General features: G+C 43.1%; 1 protein-coding gene across 1 annotated transcript; it reads right to left on the reverse strand.

The window, feature by feature from the left end:
* Positions 1-1,002: 1,002 nt before the first annotated feature.
* Positions 1,003-1,923, reverse strand: LOC144752683 (olfactory receptor class A-like protein 1). The gene has a single exon (XM_078640553.1). The coding sequence runs from the start codon at positions 1,921-1,923 to the stop codon at positions 1,003-1,005; it is 921 nt and encodes a 306-aa protein (XP_078496679.1).
* Positions 1,924-24,285: the final 22,362 nt, after the last annotated feature.

The following is a 24,285-nucleotide window of genomic DNA, read 5'->3' on the forward strand; positions in this document are numbered from 1 at the left end:
ATGCAAACTGGATCACCTATAAGTACTCCCAGTTTTGTCAGATAAGGGAACAAAGTATAGGAATAGCTAAGTCTACACAATTTGGTGAATGAGAGAGCCGGGATTCAGACAGAGCTCTGCTAGGTTCTGTAGACTAGACAACACCTCATCCAAATGGTCAGGATTCTTTTACCAATAACACAGGGATGACACCACCAGTGGACTATTGTTCTATGAACATGTACAACGCAGAACAGCACACGGGAAGAAAGGAAACCTGCTTTATAATCCATGCGTAAAGGTAATGATGGTGCAAGTTTATAAGTCATTTATTTTTTAATGGATGTTAGTGTATCCTCCCATCTGTCACAAAATAGCCCCTGGAAGACCCTTTCTTTAATGACTGCATGTTTTTGTGAGGTCAGACGCACTCTCAGTTAACCCCATCAACCCCCATTTTGTCAATTACATTTTTGTATGACCTGCTGTCACTTTGTGCACGTCTCAAAATCTCTTGATGATATCTCAGGTGTGGGTAAGAGTGAAATATTAGAACATGACAGATGGCAAGGTAATTGCATGTGGGGGGCCCCTTCAATACATCTTGAGCGGGGCTCCCTAAGGTATTTTCACACTACTGGAATGGGCACGTGTCTTAGTAGACTCTATATGCTTAATTAACCTTAGAAAATGCTTTCAATGTATTTTAAAGCTGAAAAACTTAACAGCCCAACTGCATGCTCTGTGACTCCTGTTTCAGATAGCATTAGTGTTAGGTCTGCACAACCACATATTTCCCAACTCTGCAGTTTTCATCTGTCAGGTCTCTAATCTACTAAAGTAAGAACAACATGCATCAGTATACTATATCATAGTCTACTTACTCTGCAACCCAAATACTTTCCTATGCAACGAGAATTCTGCAAGAACCATAAAGTGAATGTCACACTTCTCCTTTTTAGTACACAACATATGAAATTTCATAATTCATGTATAGTCCAGACATCCCTAAATATCTCATACTCACTCTTCTGATTTTTTGCGTAACAGACTTTGGAAATTGTTCTTGATTTTGTTGTTGTACAGAGAGACAACCACAGGAAATACAGCACCATAACACATAGTGAAGAAGACGCGGACGTCAGACACCACAGTGGTGATCTCATTGAACACTATTTGGGACAGCCAAATCGTATTGTCAATGCCATAGAACGAGATGTAGAAAGAGACCAGAAGAATCACTGTTTTTGCCGCTTGAGTCTCAGCACTGCCTCCCTCATTCGAGTCAGCTTTCCTGATGGCTTTCATTTTCCTTCTGTGCCTGTGCAGGATGAGCAAGATGCGAAAACTTGCCAGGGCCATAAGAATGACAAATATGAGATCGAATGCAAAACTTGAGTATCCCTTTCCTTCAAATTCTATTTTTCCTGGGTAAATTATTAAGCAGAATCCAGGGTTGAAGACAAACTTGAGGTTGGTGGCATTGTAAGGATTTGTTGCCATCATAATAGCGTCTATGTTCTCTACCACATTAGTGAAATAGAGAATGGCGATCAAAGGGTTAACAGAGTTGTGTATTTTCTGTTTCTCAGCCATGTTTCTAAGGCTTTTGTTGAGGATTATGCATTGGAAGCAGCTGAGCAAACAGGTCAGACCTATTGACATCCCCCTGAAAACCCTGTAGAGCGTTGACACCACCTTGCAGCTTGTCTCGCCAAAAAGGTTCCTCCAGCCATACTCGAAGAAAATGGAGGGTGTAGTCCGGGTCAAGTACACAAGGAGATTTGAAGCTGCCAAATGTGAAAGGATGATTTCTGGCTTTGCAAGCTTGTGTTCTTGGTTGGCTATGGTAGCGAAGGACAACAGGATAAAAATGTTTCCCACCACACCAAAACAGGTTGTTAGGAGGTAGATGGTTGCTTTGGTGGCTCTGTATGGTTCCATGTTTTGCAAGTGCAGTACAGTTTATGGTATGTAGAACCTACAAATATGAGGATCAAACAAAATAAAATAGATGTTTTAATCAACCCTTACAAAAAGGAAAGTTATGTATTTTGGTTTAGATATCTCTGTTATTCATGGTACATGAGTTAGATTGTCTGAAAAAAAGTGCAGGTGAACATTTGATATATTTATTATTAACCTGTTTACCAGAGAGGGAGACATCTCTATATCAGATGAAAAGAAGTGCTGCACAACTCATAACATAAAGACATGAAATCTGTCTTGTGAATTTACAGATTAACTGCTTCACCTCCAAACTTAATATGACACAGCTAGAGTGGCGCACAAGCCCACCAGGTCATCAGAGGTGCTCCTCTGATGGAGGACGGCCAGCCATGATTAGAGATTCCTGCCTGCCTTACAAGCCGTCAAGTGTTGCAGCAAATTTACTGAGAAAGGGCTAAATGCAGGGTGGGTGCCATGCATTCTTCCATCCTCTTCATCCACTTGTTTCTTTTATTTTTATTTTACACAAATACATTTCCAAAATGGGATCTTTTGTCATAACATAAGCACAAGACGTTTTCATAACTTTTGCTAGAAACAAAAAAAATCGGAACATGAAGATGAGTCATGCAAGCCTACCCTGGGTGGCAATTTCTCTACAGAACCCTATTCACTCTTGTTAGAAATGGGGTTTCTGGTTGGCTAGGGTACGCACCTAAGACAGGCAGAACCCACCATGCTAGTCAGGGTAAAAGAGTTACACACACAAGGTATCCCTGATCATCCCCTTGGGAGCTTGGCAGAACAGACAGGCTTATCCCAGGGGCAATGTGTAAAGTGTTTCGGCAAAACACATACAGACACACCAGCGACAAACTATGCACACCACAAAAAGAGATTCCACACAAGGTTATATAAAAATGTCCTTTGTATTATACATAAAACACATTAAACTGCAATCACATAAATCACTTTGTCAACCATGTGATTGTCATAACATTACAAGTTAGTGTAATCCAGTAAATACTTGTAGTTTGCTCACATTATAAAACCACTCTCACTGCACATGTAAGCCAAACCCTGGAATAATGCTCATTGTCCTGACAAATGCAAGGTAAAGAAAAACCACAATAAGTAAATCAAAAATGGACTAGCTAAATAATCAAAAGAAAATAAATTGTTTTAATTTATCAAGGACTCAAGTATGTTTTGTCAACGGTTTGTGGCACCTGGTAGGTGTGCTTATAAAGCCCTCACCCACCAACCTAGTTGGTGGCATGCTTCATCATCGGGCCCACCCAGTGACACCTAGCGTGTCCCGGGTGTGCTTCGACGCCTGAAGACAGCGGAGCAGGTATGTCGCTGTGTGTGCGGTGAAGACTGTTATGGATTGTGAGTTTAAAACGGCTTGGCGGGGATCCCAGTGCCCAAGGGCAAATACACTTTATTGGCTGGGTCACCGTCAGCGGTTAAAAATAAGGCTATTGGATGCTAGGGGCGAGTTACGACCTCCCACATCCTGGGGTGTGTCAACATGTTTCAGCCAGTGCCTTATGTCTATGCTGGCTTTCTTCAGGACGGGTAAAAAAGGTGTGTGCAGTTAAAACTAGTGGGTGTATATCCAGACTATGTGTATACACGCCCTAAAGTGTTTTTCTATGTGTGAGTGGGGGATTCCCATCTCAAGAAAACACGCTAGTTTGTCAAGAACACCGGTGCAGCGAAGGAGGCAGTACAGGTCCACGGCAGGCTCTGACCAAGAACTTTGGTCAACCCATGCCACTTCTCAAACCATGAAGTAGCATTCTTGACAAACTAGCGTGTTTTCTTGAGATGGGAATCCCCCACTCACACATAGAAAAACACTTTAGGGCGTGTATACACATAGTCTGGATATACACCCACTAGTTTTAACTGCACACACCTTTTTTACCCGTCCTGAAGAAAGCCAGCATAGACATAAGGCACTGGCTGAAACATGTTGACACACCCCAGGATGTGGGAGGTCGTAACTCGCCCCTAGCATCCAATAGCCTTATTTTTAACCGCTGACGGTGACCCAGCCAATAAAGTGTATTTGCCCTTGGGCACTGGGATCCCCGCCAAGCCGTTTTAAACTCACAATCCATAACAGTCTTCACCGCACACACAGCGACATACCTGCTCCGCTGTCTTCAGGCGTCGAAGCACACCCGGGACACGCTAGGTGTCACTGGGTGGGCCCGATGATGAAGCATGCCACCAACTAGGTTGGTGGGTGAGGGCTTTATAAGCACACCTACCAGGTGCCACAAACCGTTGACAAAACATACTTGAGTCCTTGATAAATTAAAACAATTTATTTTCTTTTGATTATTTAGCTAGTCCATTTTTGATTTACTTACATATAATCCGGGGGATACGGACTAGCTTTCTGGTCCTCTCTCTCCTTCTTGATACACGCAAAGAAAAACCACATACATTAGAACACATCAGGGCCTAAAATGCAGGAGGTAGGTTATAAATCAATCATGGCTGTTGGGTATACTATGCTAGTCCTGGAAATGCACACATATATCACAACATCCGGGCATAAGTATGAAGCAGTTAGGTAACACACATAAATCGTCATAGGTCAAGAGGAAACAACCAGTATCACCATAGTCTCCTAGAGTACAGCGCTTCTATGCTTTCAGTACACCCTCTACAGTAATTTTGCTCCCCAAACATCAGTCATAGGGCCACCTGCCCACCTACAACAGTGAATGCAGCACCCTGAGAGAGCCTGGATGTATGTGTCCCATGTAGGCCGCAGGACCTTTTGCACAGCTTTTGCACATCTGCCAGTAGGACTCTGGTAATCCCAAATCCATTGCAGAGTGCGGGAACGCCTGCCCTTCTATTTGGTGAAATAGGGTAATCAGTGGGAAAGTTCCATACTCAATTAAGAAAGGGGCCTCCGTCAAGGACTCTCCACGGGATAAACCTCTAACAAACGGACATTTGTTAGAGGTTGTATATGCTGAAAAGGAGGAGGCACCCGCCCTGACACGTTGCCCGGGAGACCTTTGCTTTGGAATAACGCCGGGCTACCAGCAACCTTGCAGGGCATCTACAGCAATATCACACCCTCCTGTGGTTAGGGAATCCACATCGGCCTTATTGGAGGGAGACTGGACCCTCTATGGCAGGCTCCCTTCTACAACCCCAAAAGCGCTCACCTCCGGGGTTGCTACAACGTCAGCGGAGTTCCTCCTCCTGGCTCAGGCCCCTTCTCCTGCGGCAATGGTTCATCAGTGCTGCCGGGAGTAGGCCTCTTCTCTCCACATTGGGGGGTTAAATCCCAGAGTGCTGCATCGCTCGAAGCATCCGTTCCCCTCGCCCCTGCACTCGCTGTGCGCTGGATGTGATGGGAAAAAATAAAAACAGCTCATCATGTGCTGGTTTCAGCAGCGCCCCACATACAAGCTGAGCGGCCATAAAGTGCTTTCCTAGTGCTATTTTTGCTAGTTCAGTTCTGGTAGCCTCAGAACCCCACGACCAGAGCAGGGATGGGAGCCCAGCCCACGAGCTGCTGGAGAACAACTGGGAGCACCAAAAGCTGTGCGAAGGCAGGTAAACCAGCACAAGGCTCCTTTTAACAGACTGGCAGTCCTTTTCTCAGCCCAGAATGCAGCAGGTCAACGCTTCATAGCAGTAAATCCAATGGTGGTCCCTCCTAGCCAGTCTTCTGGCAAGGCGCAGCTCAAAGAGCCAGCAGCCTCTGGTTGCAAGTCCCACGCAGTGTCTACCATCATGGGGTCACAGCCCCTGTACTTATTGTGCAAAACTCTTTGTTCTGGAGGCACTTCAAACCTTTTAACAACAACACCCCAATTCACATCCCAAGCCCTGGCCCCGGACTCACTACAGGGGGTGGGGGGGTGCCAGCATTGTGAAAGTCAGGCACAGCCCTATTCAGGTGCAGGTGCAACTCCTTCCACAACTCCAAATGCAGACCAGGCCTAGTCAGGTGCAAGGGAAACACCGCCTACCACTCTAAATGCCGCCACGGTCTATTCAGCCCAGTGCTGAGTCACCCTGGAAAGGTAGGACACACCTCAACTCCAGTGTGACTGTCTAGAGGGAATGCATATCCCCTTGTACTGTCAGTCTAAACCAGAAAGTGAATACACAACCAGGCAGGGCACAAAGAATCATAAGCACCTAGAAATGTCCACTTCTAAAAGTATAGGAAAGTGGTAAACCCAATAAACCCTTGGAGGCTTGGGCAAACAATTGAAAAATGAGTACAAAGATGCCTAAAAGGATTTTTTTTTTAAAGATTCTTATTCTGATGTAAAATCTAAGTGATTACTTATGTGTTCAACCCTAGTTGGTCTTGAACCTCTGAATTAATCTATACAAATGAAAAGTTATACAAGACAAATGCAATCAATGAATAGAAAAACAAATTCAAGTGCATGGAGAAATTATTTTTCAAAAATACAATATGGATAAACTTCAAAAGGTTACAATCAAATATGACAATACATCATGATAGAGGATATATAAAACTAACTACAAATCAAGAACAAAACCATCCATTCCACATAATCTAACAAGTGATAAATCTGGACACACAGAGAATATTCACTATTGTACAACAAATGTTGGGGAAATAGATAAAGGAGTCGATGGTTCGATCTGTTGTGGCAAAACTGTCCGTCTGACCATTTTAAGGACGTAAAGTCAATTGTTTTAAAAAGTCCCTTGAAATAATCCAATGTTCAATCAGGACCCAATGAATTATAGAGAAAACTAATGGAGAGATTCCTAGGAATCTAGATGCTCAAGTCATTGTTCATTATCCAGTTTGACAATAAGGGATGGGGCGTCAATTAATGCGCACGGTTTGTCTACACGAGCGAGGTGCAACTCTCCCCTCGGGTAGTGTTAAATTAAAAGCTCACAATAGAGTTGAGTATGTTTCCACTGGTTTTGTAAGGTGCCCTTAACCGCACCGGTCAGTTTGTTTTGTATTGTCAAACTGGATAATGAACGACAGTACTTGACTTTAGCGACTAGATTCCCAGGAATCTCTCCTTTGGTTTCCTCTATATTTCATGTTAGATTATGTGGAATGGATGGTTTTGTTCATGTTTTGAAGGTAGTTTTATACATCCTCTATCATGATGTATTGTCATATTAGATTGTACCCTTTTGAAGTTTATCCATATTAAAAATAACTTTCAGTTTTTTTGGAAAAGAATTTCCCAGTGCATTTGAATTTCTTTTTCTAATCATTGATTGCATTTGTCTTGTATAGCTTTTTATATGTATAGATTAATTTAGAGGTTCAAGACCAACTAGTGTTGAACACATAAGTAATCACTTGTAGGCACTTCTAAAAGTGGTATTTCTAAAATAGTATTAACAAATCTGTTTTGACCAATAAGCAGGATTTATTATTACTATTCAAAACATTCCAAACATGGCCATGCTACCCCTATCATATCAGAAATTACCACTGAAGCACATATCAGGGAATTCCCAATGCAAACCTAGGAGAGGGCAGTCTCACAGCAGTGAGAAACCAATTAGGCTGTTTGTCCCTACCAGGACATTCCATACAGCTAAGGCACATGTCCTTCCTTTTACATACATAACACCCTGTACATAGGGATAGCTAGGGCCTTCCTTAGGGGTGACTTCTATGCAGTAAAAGGGAAGTGTCAGGAGTCACAACCACTTTAAGTAACATGTCACTAAGGCAGAAAACTGCACACGCACGCCCTGCAGTGGCAGAGGCCTGAGACATGTTTGAAAGGCTACTTCGGTGGGTGGCCCAAGCAGCACTGCAATCCCACTAGAAGCATTTAATTTACAGAACCTGGGTATATGGGGTGCCACTGTACAAGGGACTTACAGGTAAATTAAATATGCCAAACAGGTGTAGACCATTCTTACCAAGTTTACAAGAGAGAGCATGTGCACTTTATCACAGATTAGCAGTGGGAAAGTGCCTAGAGGTATAAAACCAACATAAAAAGGTCAGAAAGGAAGAAGGTAAAAAGTTTTGGGATGACCCTGCAAAAAGGTACAGTTCCATCAACTATTAAATACTACCTGAAATCTCTCCCGATCCAAGAAAATAGACAAACATCATCCATCACAACTTCTTTTCTGATCTTTTTACACCCATGTCCTATGCCTACATACTTTTTTTGTTGCCAACTCATTCTTTACTCTTTAATCTGCCCCTAGTGAATTTCAGGTCCCTGTTACCTGTCCATTCTCTCACACTATATCACTCTCTCATACCCAAACACTGTTTCCTCCCCACCTCCTCCATTCTTCTGTCCCAATTCTCTCTCATTTTCTCCTTGACACCCAAATGTGCAACTGGCGCCCTTCTGGACTGCAAATTGTCATCCTTCCCTGAATTCACATTATTGACTCTGTTTGTGAATCTGTTCTTTGTATAGATCTTCTGCATTTGTGTTGTAAATGATGTACTTCATGCTGACACATTTTAGTTTTTGCAAAATATAAAAATGTATCAATACAATTGACACAGAGAGTTTCTCACTCTATAGTCACCAGGCAAAGTAGGACAGTGTTGGTGACTCAATCAAGGGAGAACACAGGCTGGACTAAGAGATGGGTCTCATCTCTTAATATGAGTAGACTTGATACCTTTAAACTATTTTATGACAAAAAGTTCCTGCTAATCGCGGTCTCTGGCTTAAAAGAGCAGGTTTTCTCCACACCTAGCAGTCCACCTTCCAGGACATTTAGCAACAGCAGAATTCTTTCTTAGTCCTCTTGGTGTAGTCTTAATCCTCATAAGGAACCAGCTAAGATTTATGCTTGTAGTCCTTTCCCCTTCTCTACCAGTTTTCAAAGCTCCCTGAAGTAGAAGGATGATTGCTGAATTTGCTTCAAAGTTCAGCTTATATCTGGTTCTGCGGGCAGTTGATCCAGGATATCTGCCAACATTCGAAGCTAGTACCAAAGGCAGAAAACAAATAGCACCTGTTAGATCTGGGGGTCTCTAATTGGCAGAGGTAAGTACCATAGACCAAGTAGGGACCCTTGCTTCTAGTCGGGGTGAAGAATTACACAAAGTAGATAACCCCTGCTCCCCCTCTAGGTAGCTTGGCACGAGCAGACAGGCTTATCTCTGAGGCAATGTGTACTATAAATGCACTTGACACAACAGTAATCCCCAATCCACCACAAACTGAGACCACACAGGTATGTATATTTTATAAAAGTATATATCTTTATCTAGTTTCAGCAGGAAAAATAAATCAGTTGCACGATAATCACTTCTTCAAGAATGTAGCACTTAATCTTAATGGTTGCAGTTAATGTGTTAGGAAGCTCTTATATCAATTGTCTCAAGACTCTTGTGAATCAGTACTAAAAACGAGTAATACTGACTTTCCTTTAAATGGGCTCTCAAAACGAGCAGTAAAAACAATGCCAGTCTAAAAATCGGCCAAGACCATCAGCCCCTAAAGCCAGGGGCCCTAAGCGCTACAAGCGCGCCTCACCGGAATGCTGGGGACTTCTTTATGCACCTCGCCGATCAGCGCACACTCGCGCTCAGGACCGGCCGGTCTCAGCAACCTCTCCGCCCGCTCTCAGTCCTTCAGGGAGCGGCGGGGAACAGAGACGGCAGGCCGGGGGCTGGGGCACTCCCAGGATTCCCTCGGCGAGGTCGGGTCAGTCTTCCCCGGTCCCGGCGGTGATCACGCGGCACTTCTGAGGTCTCGATGACGGGGACCAATCCTGTCGCGGCGTTCGGGCGAGCCCCCAAATGACGTCACGCAGCTTCCAGGAGTCAGCCAATTGCAGCGCGGCTCCTGGACCAGGCCCACAGCAAAGGGCCAATCAGAGCGCGGCTCTCCTTGTGGCTCAGCCAATCGGGTCGCGGCGTCTTCGTTGTTGTTTACACAGCTCCTGGAACACTCGGGTCAGTTTCAGGCCCCCGGGCCGCGGCGGTGAAATGCGGGGAGAAGGATTTAGTGCGCGCAAGGACAGTAGGGCGATTTGAATATCGTGAATCCCCCACAGGGATTCCTTTGTCCTGGAAACACTTCCAGGCGCACTGCCACCACTTCCCACGTGCCGATGAGCACGTCGATATCCCAGCACAGCTGCTGGGGGGCAGGTAATTCACAGCGCGGCGCCCTCAAGCCAGGCAGAGGACGGCCAGCGCTTCACACGGCCAAGTGATCGATAGCGTCAGCAAACAGCTCACGATCTCTGCAGCACACAGCAGCTTCAGGGGGCACAGCAGAGTTTTGTAGTCCTTGGGCAACCTTTATGTCCCTGGGTTGCAGACAGGGGGCCAGCTCTTCTCAGGCCCTTGGAGATTCAAGTTAGAAGACACAGCACACAGCAAAGTCTTTGTAGTTCAAGCAGGCAGGGTCACAGCACACAGCAAAGTCCCTTTCTTCTCCTCTCCTTCAGTTGGATGGCAGGATAGGTCAGCCCTTAACGCACACAGCAAGGCAATCTTCCATCAGTTCCTTCAGCAGTCCTTCTTCTGGCAGAGGTTCCTCTTGATTGTAGAATCTGATTTTATGTTGTCAGGGGTCCTTCTCTTATACCCAAAAAGTCTTTGAAGTCCTTTGAAGTCTTTGTGCAAGTGGGCCCTGAGCCCGGTCTAAACCAGTTCTGGGTGTTGCTGAGGCACTGGGGGTTTCCTGGCTTCCTTCTTCCTCTCAGTGTCAGGGACAGAGGTGACAGTCGCCCAGCAGGGGGGTGGAGCCAGCATTGTGGTCAGGCAGGCACAGCCCTGTCACTATCAGGTGTGATCTCCTCCCACTTCCCTGGCAGCAGATGCTGCCTTTCATCCACGGGCTGACTCAGACAATCCCCTGGGGGCTCTGCAGCCCCTGTCACACTCAGGCCAGACAGTCAATCCACAAACAGGCCCAGGCACACAGAAAGGTTAGACAAGAGAACAGCCACTTTCTAAAAGTACTATTCTCAAACACAGAATTTTAAAACAACCTTCACTAAAAGATGTGTTATTAAATTCTGAGTTCAGGGATATCATTCACTTATGTCCCATCTTGTTCCTATGGGAAGATAGGCTGGTATCCATTGGGACCAGCCTCCCCCATGTTACTCTATGGAGCAAGATAGCCTTACAGCAGTGAGTACACAACATGGCTGCCGCTCACTACCAGAGCATGTGACATGCTCTACCTTATCCATACACTGCACTCTGCCCGGGGGGGGGTACCTTGAGCCTTCCATAGGGGTGACTGATGTGCACAGACAGGGAAGGTTTAGGCCCAGCCAGTGGGGACACTGGCCAGGCGGACATGGCAGTCACTGACTGCACACAGGCCCTGCGCTGGCAGGCCTGAGACACCATTTTAGGGCTACTCATGTGGGTGGCGCAATCTGCGCTGCAGGCCCACTAGTAGCATCTGTCATCACCAGCCCTGGCACACACAGTGCACTTTACTAGGGACTTCATGGTGAAACAAATATGCCAATCAGGTATACCCAATCAATATGACAATTTACAGAGGGAGCACTTACACTCTGGCACTGATCAGCAGTGGCAGAGTGTCCAAGACATCTAAACCAGCAAAAACGAAATCCAGCACAGCATCAAAAATACATGAGTCAGATGCAAAAAGATGGGGGAAAAACCACGCCAAAGGTGTCAGGTCTAACAGCACCTGAGTGCAGTTTCGTTTCAATGGGCCACAGCACCATATCAACCATAATTACATGAAATTGACGCTCACATGTGGTGGATATATCTCTGTCTATCAGAGCTACTAATGAGCACTACGGGACAGATTTACGTTTCCTGGCGCATCCCTCCAAATCAGCAGGGATGCACCAGGAAACTTGCGACCCGCAAAACCACCCGTGCGCCACCACTGATGTGCCGCATTTACAATGCGGCACGCCGTGACGCACGAATGGGCAGATGCGTGTCGCATCCCCCGGCGGAAGTGTGACACATTGCTGGAGTTGCGTCGCAAGCGCAACGCGGCTCCAGCAATGTCCAGGGGTGCCCTATGCCTACCATGCTGTGTCAATCCTTATGCCTGCTTCAAGCAGGCGCAGGGTTTTGACGCAGCACAGCTGTAAAAGTGACTCAGTGAAATCTTGTAGATTTAACTACGTCACTTTTATGAGGCGTACCTGCGAGGGAACGCCCACCCTGCGCTAGAACGCCCACATGAAACCTGATGCAGGTTCCATGTGGCGCAGGGGTTTACAACGTGACGCATCTCCCTCGATGCGTTACATTGTAAATACGGAGCAGCATGGAGCATGATTTACGCCGCCGCTGCGTCACAGAAGTGATGCAACGTCAGTGTAAATGTGCTGCAAGGGGCTTGTAAATCTGCCCGTACAAATCTTCACGAGCTGATGGAAATTATTATCAGTGTTGCAATAGTGGTCACATCAAACAATATTACAACAGTGGCCACTCCATGCTTAACTAATAGTGATGACTACTGAAGCACCACCATTATGATCACGTCCAAGAAAATGCTTTTATGTGGAGGAAATACCTTCACATAAGCAGTGAAACAACAGCAATATCAGCAATTTTTGCTCCAAAACACCGAAATCACTCGTATGTAAAACTGCTTCAACTGATCTGTTGATTCTGCCTCACATGATAATGTATTACAATTGCATGACAGAGTTGACCATATTAATGCTAATGATGCCCCCAGTATTCCAAGAATGTTCACCATTAACACAGTGAATATCATAGTGCCTGGTATGTAAAAGATGACAAAAACATGCCAAAGATGGTGATAGTGTGGGAAATAGTGTATCTCTTAATGGTGGGAATGCACAACACTATAACATTGGAAGCTTAAATTAGATGGCAGCGGTATGCCAAGAATAGACACAATTATGCAACGGCCACTCCTAAGGCAGGACAGGGGTTACATGATGCCCGGGATATTCCCAGCATGTCAAGACTGTCCCTTATTATGCAACCAACGACCACAGTTAGTCCAAGAATACTCAACAGTAAGACAGTGTGAAAAAATAACGTCAATGGTGTAATTTGTGATATTTACAAATGTAACATTATACAAAATGTGTTAAATTTGTCAAATTTTGCAATAGGCATTTTTAATCATTTTTGCTCGAGATATTTTCTGCTCAAGACAGTCTTCTTGCAGCATTTTGTGTGACTTTTTTAAATAAGGTATTGCCTCAACTGAAACTTTAACACAACATACTGGAAAATCACATTTTGAGTCATTTATGTAATTGCATGTATTTTCTGAGAACTTTTAGAAAAAATAAATACGCAATTTCTATCACCCCTTCTTAAAATATGTTAAGGATAATCCTGGCAGTGGTGCACTGTCACAATTAGGCTAGGATTCCAAAAATATGTTAAGTGTCATGGTTACATCAAGACCACCATTATGTAAGAACTGCACACCATAATGACTAGAATTGTCACAATTGTGCCCGAGATTACCACTCTATGCTTGCAGGGTACCTGTGGCCGCAGTTTGTCCTATGTGCCATAGATTTAAACCAGGGATGGCAATGTCTGCCTGGGATACCCCACAAAGGCTGACAGACAGTACAGTACACTGCAGCGACCTACAACATAAATCAATAACCATGTGGCTTTCGGTGCTCCAAGCCCTTTTTTGTGAATATATGTGCTTATGAGTCCCTACTATGATTGTATTCTTCGTTATGGCATTCTATGTGTATGGCCACTTACACTGCATGCTAAAGGCACAACCAATCATCTTACTGCAATCTATTGCTCTTCACTATCACAGTGCAGTTTTGGAACACTGCTCCACTATTCTGCATCCTTCAGGTAGTAATTCGGCATACACTCCACTCTGTGGACAATAAACAACCGCACTGCTCTTTAGGTACACTCACTATCTGCAATGCTCTGCATCGTGGTAAAAGAAACCCTGCAATATACCTTAATCACAACAGCCCATCATGTTTCAACTCATTCGGGAGACACCACCCAATTCACAACGCCGAGCTATATCCAAGAACAGCTACTCACCACAGTAAACGTTACTATAAAAATACTGACCTGGACCTTTTAACTGCATTCAAGTGATACTAAGTCACCTCACTGCATTTTAGGAACAAAAATTCTCCAAACTGGAACCTTTGGCCAGCAACCAACAGCACTACATAATAAAGACAGTCTGCCTTGCTGCTCCAACTAGACACAAGCCAACCACATTATAACACACTTTACAAAAATAACCAGTGGTGTAATCTGAGAACGCACTGCTCCAGTACACTGGATTCCTAGTAAACTACCTCACCAAAAAACACTCTATCCGAGAGGAATTGCACTAAAACCTATGGGCACTAACAAAAAACACTGTAACCTAACAATGGTAGTCCACTACATCGTACTGTAAACTAAAGCAGACATTCACTACCTGTGCTGCACTTTCGGACAATACCTCACTGCACTGCACTGAAGCTGAAGGACACAAACCCACCACCACTATGAAAACTCACCCAGTACAGTGTATGGCCTCTGAGGATACAAGTCCATTATGCTGCACTCCTTAGTAGGGAATATACTAGGCATTGATGGAATTTGCTTTACTGCGGCAAATCTAGTTGCATCTTACAGTAGTATCTTTATGACCTCTGAGTCTCTGGACATGAAAAGATAGGCCAGTCCTATCTTTTCATGTGAGCCATATCTTTTCAAGTTAGGAGACTCTGCAATCGAAAGCAAAAAATCATAAACTTACACAAAGGTGTAAGTTTGCCTTTGTGTATCAGGCCATTAGTATTTAAACAATCCTGCCATAAAAACAAGGGAGCATATTACCAACGATTAGCGATATTTATCGCTCACTAGGCTTAGCAACAAATTTTTTATCACTAAGCATCGCCGGAAATTATCGCTGAGATAACGTGCTAATAGCAATGTTTATCTCCAAAGCGATACATTTTCCAGCGATAGCGTGAATATCGCTGAGAATACAGAGATATTCATGCATTAGCGACAAAATGCTCTTAGCCATGTTATCCACCTCCCATTGGATAACATGGCTAAGAACTGGTCAGAGCAGGCGTTAGTTTTTGGCGATAGCAGGAATATTTCCATCGCTACGCCTGCCTTGCTAATAGGCAATAGCGACGTTAGCGACTGCTTTCAGTCACCAACAGGATGGGTACGCCCACTTTGCATGTCATTAGCGATAAATACCGGTGACATGCAAAGAGGGACCCAAACCGCTCGCTATCGCCTAAAGCTGTCGCTAACAGCAGTTAGCGACAGTTTTGCTAATAGAGCGATAGAATTATCGCCGCTTAGCGGCCGAAAATGGCCGCTAAAGCGACAATAATTGCCTATCGCCCTGCTTGGTAATATGCCCCCAGAGTTTTTTAAATATATCACAAATACATTAAAACTGAGAGTCAATAAAAACAGTTTAAATCTACTTTGCCCCTAGTGACTAAAATCCAATTAATTTGCCATTTTGCGTAAAATGTGTATCCTTAACTCATTTTATCATTAACATTTCCTTCACAGCTAATAAGTATCCAGTGCGCACATCACATCAATATGCCTCACATGCAACAAAAACTTGACTGCTTCTGTCCTATCCCCAACACCATATTTCATTAATATTGGTCTCAGCAAAGATTTCTGTTGTTCTAAAAACACCCACAATCTAATAAAATACAGTTAAGATTACATTTCATACTCATTCCATACATACAGATGGTATTACCTTCTAAAATAAATCTCAAACACTAAAACTGGGTTTACACAACATCTACACTTTACAAGTGCCAGCCTTAAAGCTTTATTAGGTAGGGTTTCTCAAAAAGGAAACCTTTCATTGTTCATCCAAGAAAATCTTAAATGTTGTACTGATCGCTTATCTTCCAGATATCTCAGACTGTTTTCCCTTGCCATATTTTTGTTAACATTCAAAGGTCCTCTTTGTAAATTCTCGGTATCTCTGTATTTGAGTAACATTACATGCTATTGATACCCTATTACATGCATTAATAAGAATTTTCCTAACAGATTTAGACCATTAAAGTTCACTATTCTAAATCTCCATTTGATATTATGCAGACAATTTAAGAGAGCTTCCCTTGTCCATGCATTCGCAAAATCTAATCACCTCAGCAAAAGCAAAGTAACTCAATGCCGTTAGGCCTGTTTCCATAGTTTGGATCATGGAGGAGGGTGGCAAGGAGTTAGTTTTTTTTAACCATCTACCCACCTCTGAATCCGAGGGGTATATTACCAACAAGTAGCGATAATTATCGCTAAATAGGCTTAGCGACGATTTTTTTTATCGCTGCCTATCGCTGGATATGTTAGCGGAGAAAACATGCTATTAGCAAGGTTTTTCTCCATTGTGCTAAAATATCCAGTGATAGCGACGAAATGCGTGAATATCGCTGAGAATACAGTGATATTCACGCATTAGCGACGAGATGCTCTTAGCCATGTTATCCACATCCCATTTGATAACATGGCTAAGAACTGGTCTGAGCAGGCGTTATTTTTTGGCGATAGCGGGAATATTTCCATCGCTACGCCTGCCTTGCTAATAGGCGATAGCGACGTTAGCGACTGCTTTCAGTCACCAACAGGATGGGTACGCCCACTTTGCATATCATTAGCGATAAATATCACTGACAAGCAAAGCCGGCCCCAAACCGCTCGCTATCGCCTAAAACCTGTCGCTAACATCAGTTAGCGACAGCTTGCTAATAGAGCGATAGAATTATCGCCGCTTAGCGGCCGAAAATGGCCGCTAAACTGGCAATAATTGCCTATTGCCACCCTTGGTAATATGCCCCCGAATTCCTTTTGCAACTTAGAAAAAGCACCTCATCGCCATATTGAAATTGGGGCCGAACCATTGCTTGATAGGCTGCTATGGCGGGTCTTAGGGAGGGCCCTGCATAGTCTCTGCAAAATTTATTGAGGCAATTTACAGTTGAAAAGGCATTTGCCTGTAATGCTTCCATGTGCTCTTTCCTTAACAGTTAACAGTAGTAGAAACACTAATGTACAAGATTGTGCTGTATCATTAGGAAAGTAATTTACAATACTGCACTTCATGATAGGGACAAAACCATACTACATTCCATCCCAAGGACACGCATCACACTGTTCAGCACCCTACTCATTGCAACCTGACATATTGAAATGTAAACTGTGGACAGTAATCACGTGCGGACTGGGACAGAAAAATATTTTGGGCATCACAACAAAAGTGGCCCTTCTTAAAGTAGGTAAAAGAAAGTAGCTCATATTTGCAATTCGGGAAAATTTTTAACTTGGAAACATAAATTATATAGGTGTTTTGTAAGGTATGGGAGACTGCATGCATTTGTGCATGCTGCAGCACTGACTGTCATAATATTAAGGGAACTCAACATTAAACCCCTCCGACTAGACCATACAATAGGCCCACAATCAGCTATAAACATAGTGTCAAACCAGCCCTTCTGGCACTGCCAATCTTCTTGATAGGACGGTCCAACCCTGGCAGTAATCAACCACACTGCAACACATAATACTAATTTACCAACCAGCATATACGAACAGTGGGCCCCAGCAGTGCCAGTTTCAGGGCCACCCCACTTGAAAGGGCACCCTTTCTGTAGCAGGCTCGGGTGAGCTAAGAAGAGCCTGCAGCGATCTTTGTGTGCTCGGTAGTTTCAGGGGATAATAACAGCATGGAAAACTCGTGTGGTCAATGCACTTGATGGAGGGATATGTGATTCGTCTAGTCACAATTTTGACTCATGGTAAAGTAGCAGAGATTATTTGAATTTCAGCTTTAAAGCATAAAGTGCAATATGCAGATTACAGATTTGTATTTTATTTAGATAGCACAGTGGGCTACTGCTTTAGTCACAAGGGGGATCCCTTGTTACTTTAAGATCAGAAGTTATAATCCGTGTAAGATAGCACTATTAGCTATGAATTAGCATCATGGAGCTGCTTGCAAACTGCAACGCATAGGTTTAGGACCTTATTCCTTTTTTCCTCAATCTTTCGTTATTCTAAGGTTGTAAACAAAAAATGTTCCTATTCATATTAATGCATTTTTATTGCGGTAGACATCCCGCAAACATTGTGTTACCTTTCAAATGCTGATTTTAGGGGCTACATTTAGTAACACTTTTTGCATGGTTTGTGTCACAAAGGTGATGCAAATCTGGTGTAATTTCTTGTTTTGAGACCTGCTTTGCAGCATAAATCCTACATTTCTCTGGAAAGTAGCCCTAGAGCAACACAAAGTAGCACTATGCACCACTTGGCATTAAGAAGGCATGGGAAACATCCTTCAAAACGCAACTGTTACAACGCACTACCATTACGACGCAACCATTACAAAGCAAGTCATTAAAACGACTTGCGCTGGGGGGGCGCTCTAGGATAGGGAATAGTTTTAATTTACTATCTAACACCTTCCCTACTATCCACGGGGACTGGAATTGGAATAGTAAATTAAACTATTCACTATCCAGCGCCCCCCAACGCAAGTCGTTGTAACGACTTGCGTTGTAAAACTTGCGCCATAAAGGCATGCGTTTTAATAGCATGCGTTGTAACGTCATACATCCAGTAGGCATACCGAGGGGGTTCCCATGCACCCACTCATGGATTTTGATGCTAATTCCCTATTTACAAATGTTAGTAGAAAGGGAATTGCATCAAAAACTTATGCATCCTTGTTGAGACAGAGGTAAACTTGGAGTAAATATTTATTTTCTCCAAACGTTTCCACTTTGCATGTGTGCTGTACTGCACAGCACACATTCAGGGTAATTGATACCCTATTACATGCATCAATAAGAATTTTCCTAACAGATTTAGACCATTAAAGTTCACTATTCTAAATCTCCATTTGATGTAATGTAGACAATTTAAGAGAACTTCGCTTGTCCATGCATTCCCAAAATCTAATCACCTCAGCAAAAGCAAAGTAACTCAATGTCGTTAGGCCTGTTTCCATGGTTTGGATCATGGAGGAGGGAGGTAAGGAGTTCGTTTTTTTTAACCATCTACCCGCCTCTGAATCTGAGGGGCATATTACCAACAAGTAGCGATTTTGATGCTAATTCCCTATTTACAAATGTTAGTAGAAAGGGAATTGCATCAAAAAGATATGCATCCTTGAGACAGAGGTAAACTTGGAGTAAATATTTATTTTCTCCAAACGTTTCCACTTTGCATGTGTGCTGTACTGCACAGCACACATTCAAAGTGGATAAGATTTAAATGTGTCAGAACATAGAATGGTATTATTCCAGTATAATGCCCATGCTTGAAATCACACAAACCCCTGTACTACAGTGCAACGGTGTGTGGATTGGCGTGAGCAGCCTAAAGTACCCAGCACTAGAGGAGAGAGCAACAGCATCATATCTTAGTAGACATAGTGCTGTTGTGCTCTTTCCTTTTCATGCTATTCAGCGCTGCATGAAACTTCATAAATCTACCCCTCCGTTTCTCCAGACCAAGAACACATAATGCTTACCAGTTTGGAATACATGTAACACTCGTTGTCATTAGGACAGGTCATTGGGATAGGTAGTGCTATAAAATAAATAAATGTGAGAGAGGGGATAAGGAGAAATGAGAGGCACCATTGGAGAGTGGTAGTGAAGGAACCTGTGAAGGAGATCATGGGGGGGTGACTCCAACAACAATTGTCGCACCCAGCACCACCAATGCTTCAGCCAGTCCTTGTCTCCATATTACATTCTTTTGATCCACAACACTGCATCCTAAGATTACTAACCAGCCATGCTGTGCTCCATCCTGTGGACACCACATTTGTATCCAAATAATTCTTTAGATTGTCCTTAATCCACCCTAAATTGGGGTTAGGTGTTCCTGTGTGTTGAAGGACGGATGAGGCCAGCATCCCCTTTCACACACTTGAAATGTGTTTTTTTTTTTGTGTGTGTACGTATAGGTCCCCGCTTTTGTGTGGATGTTTCTGAGTGAGAGTGAGAAAAAGACTGCAGAAATTATTTTATACAGACTATAGTTTCCTGTTGCTTGATTTCCTCTTCTCTTTCTTTTTCCCATGTAATAATTCTCTGAACCTCATTTCGAGTTATGACCCTATCTATATGCATTCTCTCTTTTCATCTAATTCTTTCCCCAATGTACCTCCTTATTCTCCCATTTTCTGTGTAGTGTAGATTCGTCCGTTGTGTTCCTATTATAATTGTAGTTATTCTCATTTTCTTTTTACGTTCATGTTCCTTTTTATCTGTTTACATTTTACAGCCAGGTCTGGAATGTAACCAAAAGTAGCACAGGCAATTATTTTCAGACCAGATCTTATACTGTATGTAGCAAGCAAGCGCCACAATCAAGCCGGACTACTGCTAGTGGGGTTAAGGGAGGTTATAACTCAATAAACCAAATATGGTACTTTTTACAACACTTTGTTATTGTTGAACTTTGTCCAATCATTTAATTGATGGATGAAGATTGGAGACATGGCTGCATTGCTCAATGAATGAATAGTTGGATTGTGAGGAGTGTGTGGATGAATTAATCCAAACATGGGCGATGACGAAGAAAGGCCTTTAGCTATGTGGAGAAAATGGTCTCAACGCACTGACATGGGTGGGTGTTCTTGTTTTCATTTTAGCTTCTGCATTAAAACATCACCCTGCACAAACACTGACCCCACCAATTCTTCTAAAACATGCATAGCCTAGATATATTTAACACAGTGCACTGATTCAGCAGCTCAAAGAATTAAACTAAAAGCATTCATCAAAAAAGGGAGAGGGAAGGAGACAACCATGTAGTGACTGAATTGCTCAAAAACATTGCATCAATCCCAGCTTCTACTTGACCACATGGTGTCGTCCTAGGCAACTAAATTGCCTCCATTGTCTTCATCGTCACTTGAGAGCAGGATGAAATTCATCAGCAGATCGGAGTGTGCACTGCAGAAAAACAAATTACTATAATGTTTCCACAAAAACAGCTTTTCTCCTTGTTCACTAAAAGCATACTCATCAGGGGAGTGGTGGTGTTTGCATGAATGTTTCTTAGTTCATGGTTACATTCTGTCATGTCTAACAATTGATACTCAATGCACTGGTACCAATTAATATACTAAACTGAAATGTTTTGCAAAGATCATATTATAAAGAAATACATTGTTTTGAATTTTGTAGATACTTAATTATGTATGTACTGGAACGTCTGAGCCAAACAACAGCAGACCCCTCGTCCCCTTCGAAACCATCCAAATTGAAAAACAAATGGTTTGAAAGCAGCTTTAAAACCTTTTGTTTTGCATTGCGCATTGGTAAAGGGTCACCAGCCTCACAGGTAGTGAAACAGACCTCCACTTCTGCCAGGTGAGTGTGAAAAACTCCCATGCACCTTAGCGCCAGTCCGGGCCTGGTCATAGCTCAGTGGTGTTCATGCGATTTTGTTGACACGTATACCTCTAAATTATCTTGTCATTCTGTCTATTCTCCTCTTTTCTTAGCTTCTTCCCCTCTTTTTATGCTACTCTCAGTGTAAAGTGCTAGTAAGTACTATTTGATGTTCCGCAGTGTTCTAGGAGCCGCGGCTTCCCACTGCAAAGTGCACAGACGCTGTCACTGCAGGGAGAAGCCCTATACAGTAAACTGAATGATCACCCCTCCCTTAAAGATGACTGTGCTGCGCACGAAAGGTCCAGGAATAGGAGAGAGGAAATACAGCGTGAACAGCTTGGGCACATTTTGAGGCGCTCGGTGAATATGGCCAGAGTCACTTGGGAAAATGTTTGTGGGGAGCTTGCGTGCAAAATTAAGCAGGTGTTAAAAGGATACATTTGTCATTGTTCCTTGCTTTTTTGACTTTACACATGTGCTGCACTGTACAGCACACATACAAAGTAGGAAATGGTTTTAAACGTGTCTAGCTATGTTATTTTGTACAGGAACGGGCAACCTTCCTGTACAAAACCTATGGTAGACTAGCACTATGGCGCCAGGATTTGTGCCTGGCCCACAGCAGCTGAAATCAGAGCAGGCCCCAGAGAGAGGAAGAGTGAGCCAAATCTCTATGAATATGGTGTCAGGCAATGCAGCACAGCATTTTTGGCTGAGCCCTTTCGTTCTGTGACTCCATTGATAATCTGGGCCAAAGTTGAGGGGGCACGGCATTCCATACTTTACAGGAACTGAGAGTTCCTGAGCCTCATGTGTTGGGGAGGGAGGTGGGGGGTGGTCGCTGACCAGGGGGTGGTGGTGGTTTGGGGGATGGTGGTGGGTGGGGTGTAAAGCAGCGGTAGTTAATTTTGAGTGTACAGCAGAGCAGAATAATTTACTATGTTTATTTTGTAAGGGCAATACCTGGCAGAATAGAGGAATACTAGTCATGGTGATTCTCGAAGTGTTACAATGGATAAGAAAATAAAACTATGTACGGTAAATATCAATGGCCTCAACGACTTTAAGAAGATAGGGATTTTACGTAAACTAATTCAGTTATTACAACTTGACATATTGTGTCTACAAGAGACACATATCTCCTGGGATAAGCGGAATTTGTTAAAAAAATATTAGGTCTTGAGCTTCTAATTTGTTCAAAGCAGTCTGGTGTCAAGAGGGGAGTTGCTATTTTTATGAAGCAAGGGGCCGGGAAATGTGTTAGAACTTTAGCTGATAAATGGGGGAGATGGGGGCTAGCTGAACTTGTTATTGAAGACAATAAGTTTACCGTTTGCTTTATATACGGCCCAAATCTAGATGATAATGAGGTAATGAATGCAATTAATCTGGAGCTGGCCACTTGGAGCCAACCTATAATTCTCTGCGGTGATCTAAATGTCCATATTGAGGCCGATATGAATATCAGGAATATATGGAATTATAAAGGCCATAAGATTAGGACTTACAGATCCCTAAGGGAGTTAGTATTAGGGAATGGGCTATGTGGAATAAATTAAGACCCATGGAGCCTGGTTTTACCTTTTATTCAGCCCCACACCGAAAGTTCGTTCGCTTAGATTATTTTTTTATTTCTACAGTCTTTTTGGAAAATACAAGAATTGATATTTTACCTCAATTGGTCTCCGATCTTAACCCTATCATACTAGAATTTCTGCTATCCTCACAGAACAAACATTCGAATAGGCAATGGTCTTTTCAACGGAATTTATTGTTAGATGAGGATTATCTCTCACATATGGCCAAAATTATTGACACATTTTTTTTAAACAATAATGAGACGGCTTCGATACAAACAGTATTGGACACTTTCAAATCTATTATAAGAGGTGAAACCATGAGCTACTCAAACTTTTCCCGGAAAAAGAAACAGAATGAATTTAAAAGTGCAGAGGATAAAGTGATGAAGGCAGAATTAAAATTAGCTGCTAGTATTAAAACTGGCCAGGGTATTGATGAAGCACAACGGGTGCTAACTTTTGACCGCGCCGCCGTATACTCATATCTAGCTGACCAGGTTGCATCTAAATATCAGCAATATAAAACGGAATGTTATGAATTGAGTGAGCAAACGGGGATTTTAGCCCAAAGGTTAAGACAGAAGGCTGGCCTAAATGATATAATAAAAATTTTAGATCAAGAAGGTGTAATGCATGAATCTAAAATAGGCATATTGAATGCATTTCGTGCATTTTATCAATCCCTTTATAGTAAGTCTAACGAATGGCACTAGTACAGTTAACGATGCATCGACTTACTTAAGAAATCTTGATAATTCTGCTCTTAATGAAATAGAAAAATTAATGCTAGCCGCTCCTTTCATCTGGGAAGAGATTGAAACAGCTATTCTTGGTTTAGCCCCGGGTAAAGCGATGGGACCGGATAATATTCCTCTGGAATTTTATCGTGCTTTCCGTAATATGCTTAAACTGGAACTTCTTAAGGTTTTTCAACAGGCATTTCAAGGTGTCCCACCGGTATCCTGGTCTCTGGCAACTATAGTTGTATTTTAAAAAAAAGGGAAAGAATCTACTGATTTAGGCTCATATATGCCAATCTCACTCATAACATCCGATAGCAAAATCTTCTCCAAGATATTAGCTAATAGATTAAATGACATTATGCCCAGGTTGGTCTCTAAGATCCAACACGGTTTTATCAAAGAAAGAGACACAACCGATCATATAAGATGAGTTACTGCTCTCCTGGATTGGGCGCAGGCCACAGGATCCGCAGTCGGAGTGGCACTGTTGGATGCCGAAAAGGCATTTGACAGGGTCGAATGGGGGTTCCTGTTTGTCTGTGCTGGTCTGGAAGGGGTTTCCTGTAGAGTATATAACTGCCATCCGGGCGCTATATATTAACCCTAAAGCCCTAATATGGCTGGCCTCGGAGACTTCTATC

This window comes from Lissotriton helveticus, chromosome 5_1 (assembly GCF_964261635.1).
Source record: "Lissotriton helveticus chromosome 5_1, aLisHel1.1, whole genome shotgun sequence".
Lineage (NCBI taxonomy): Eukaryota > Metazoa > Chordata > Amphibia > Caudata > Salamandridae > Lissotriton > Lissotriton helveticus.

Bases quoted from the DNA above. Each gene is read 5' to 3' on its own strand.
- LOC144752683 (XM_078640553.1), bottom strand. From the start codon at position 1,923: ATGGAACCATACAGAGCCACCAAAGCAACCATCTACCTCCTAACAACC.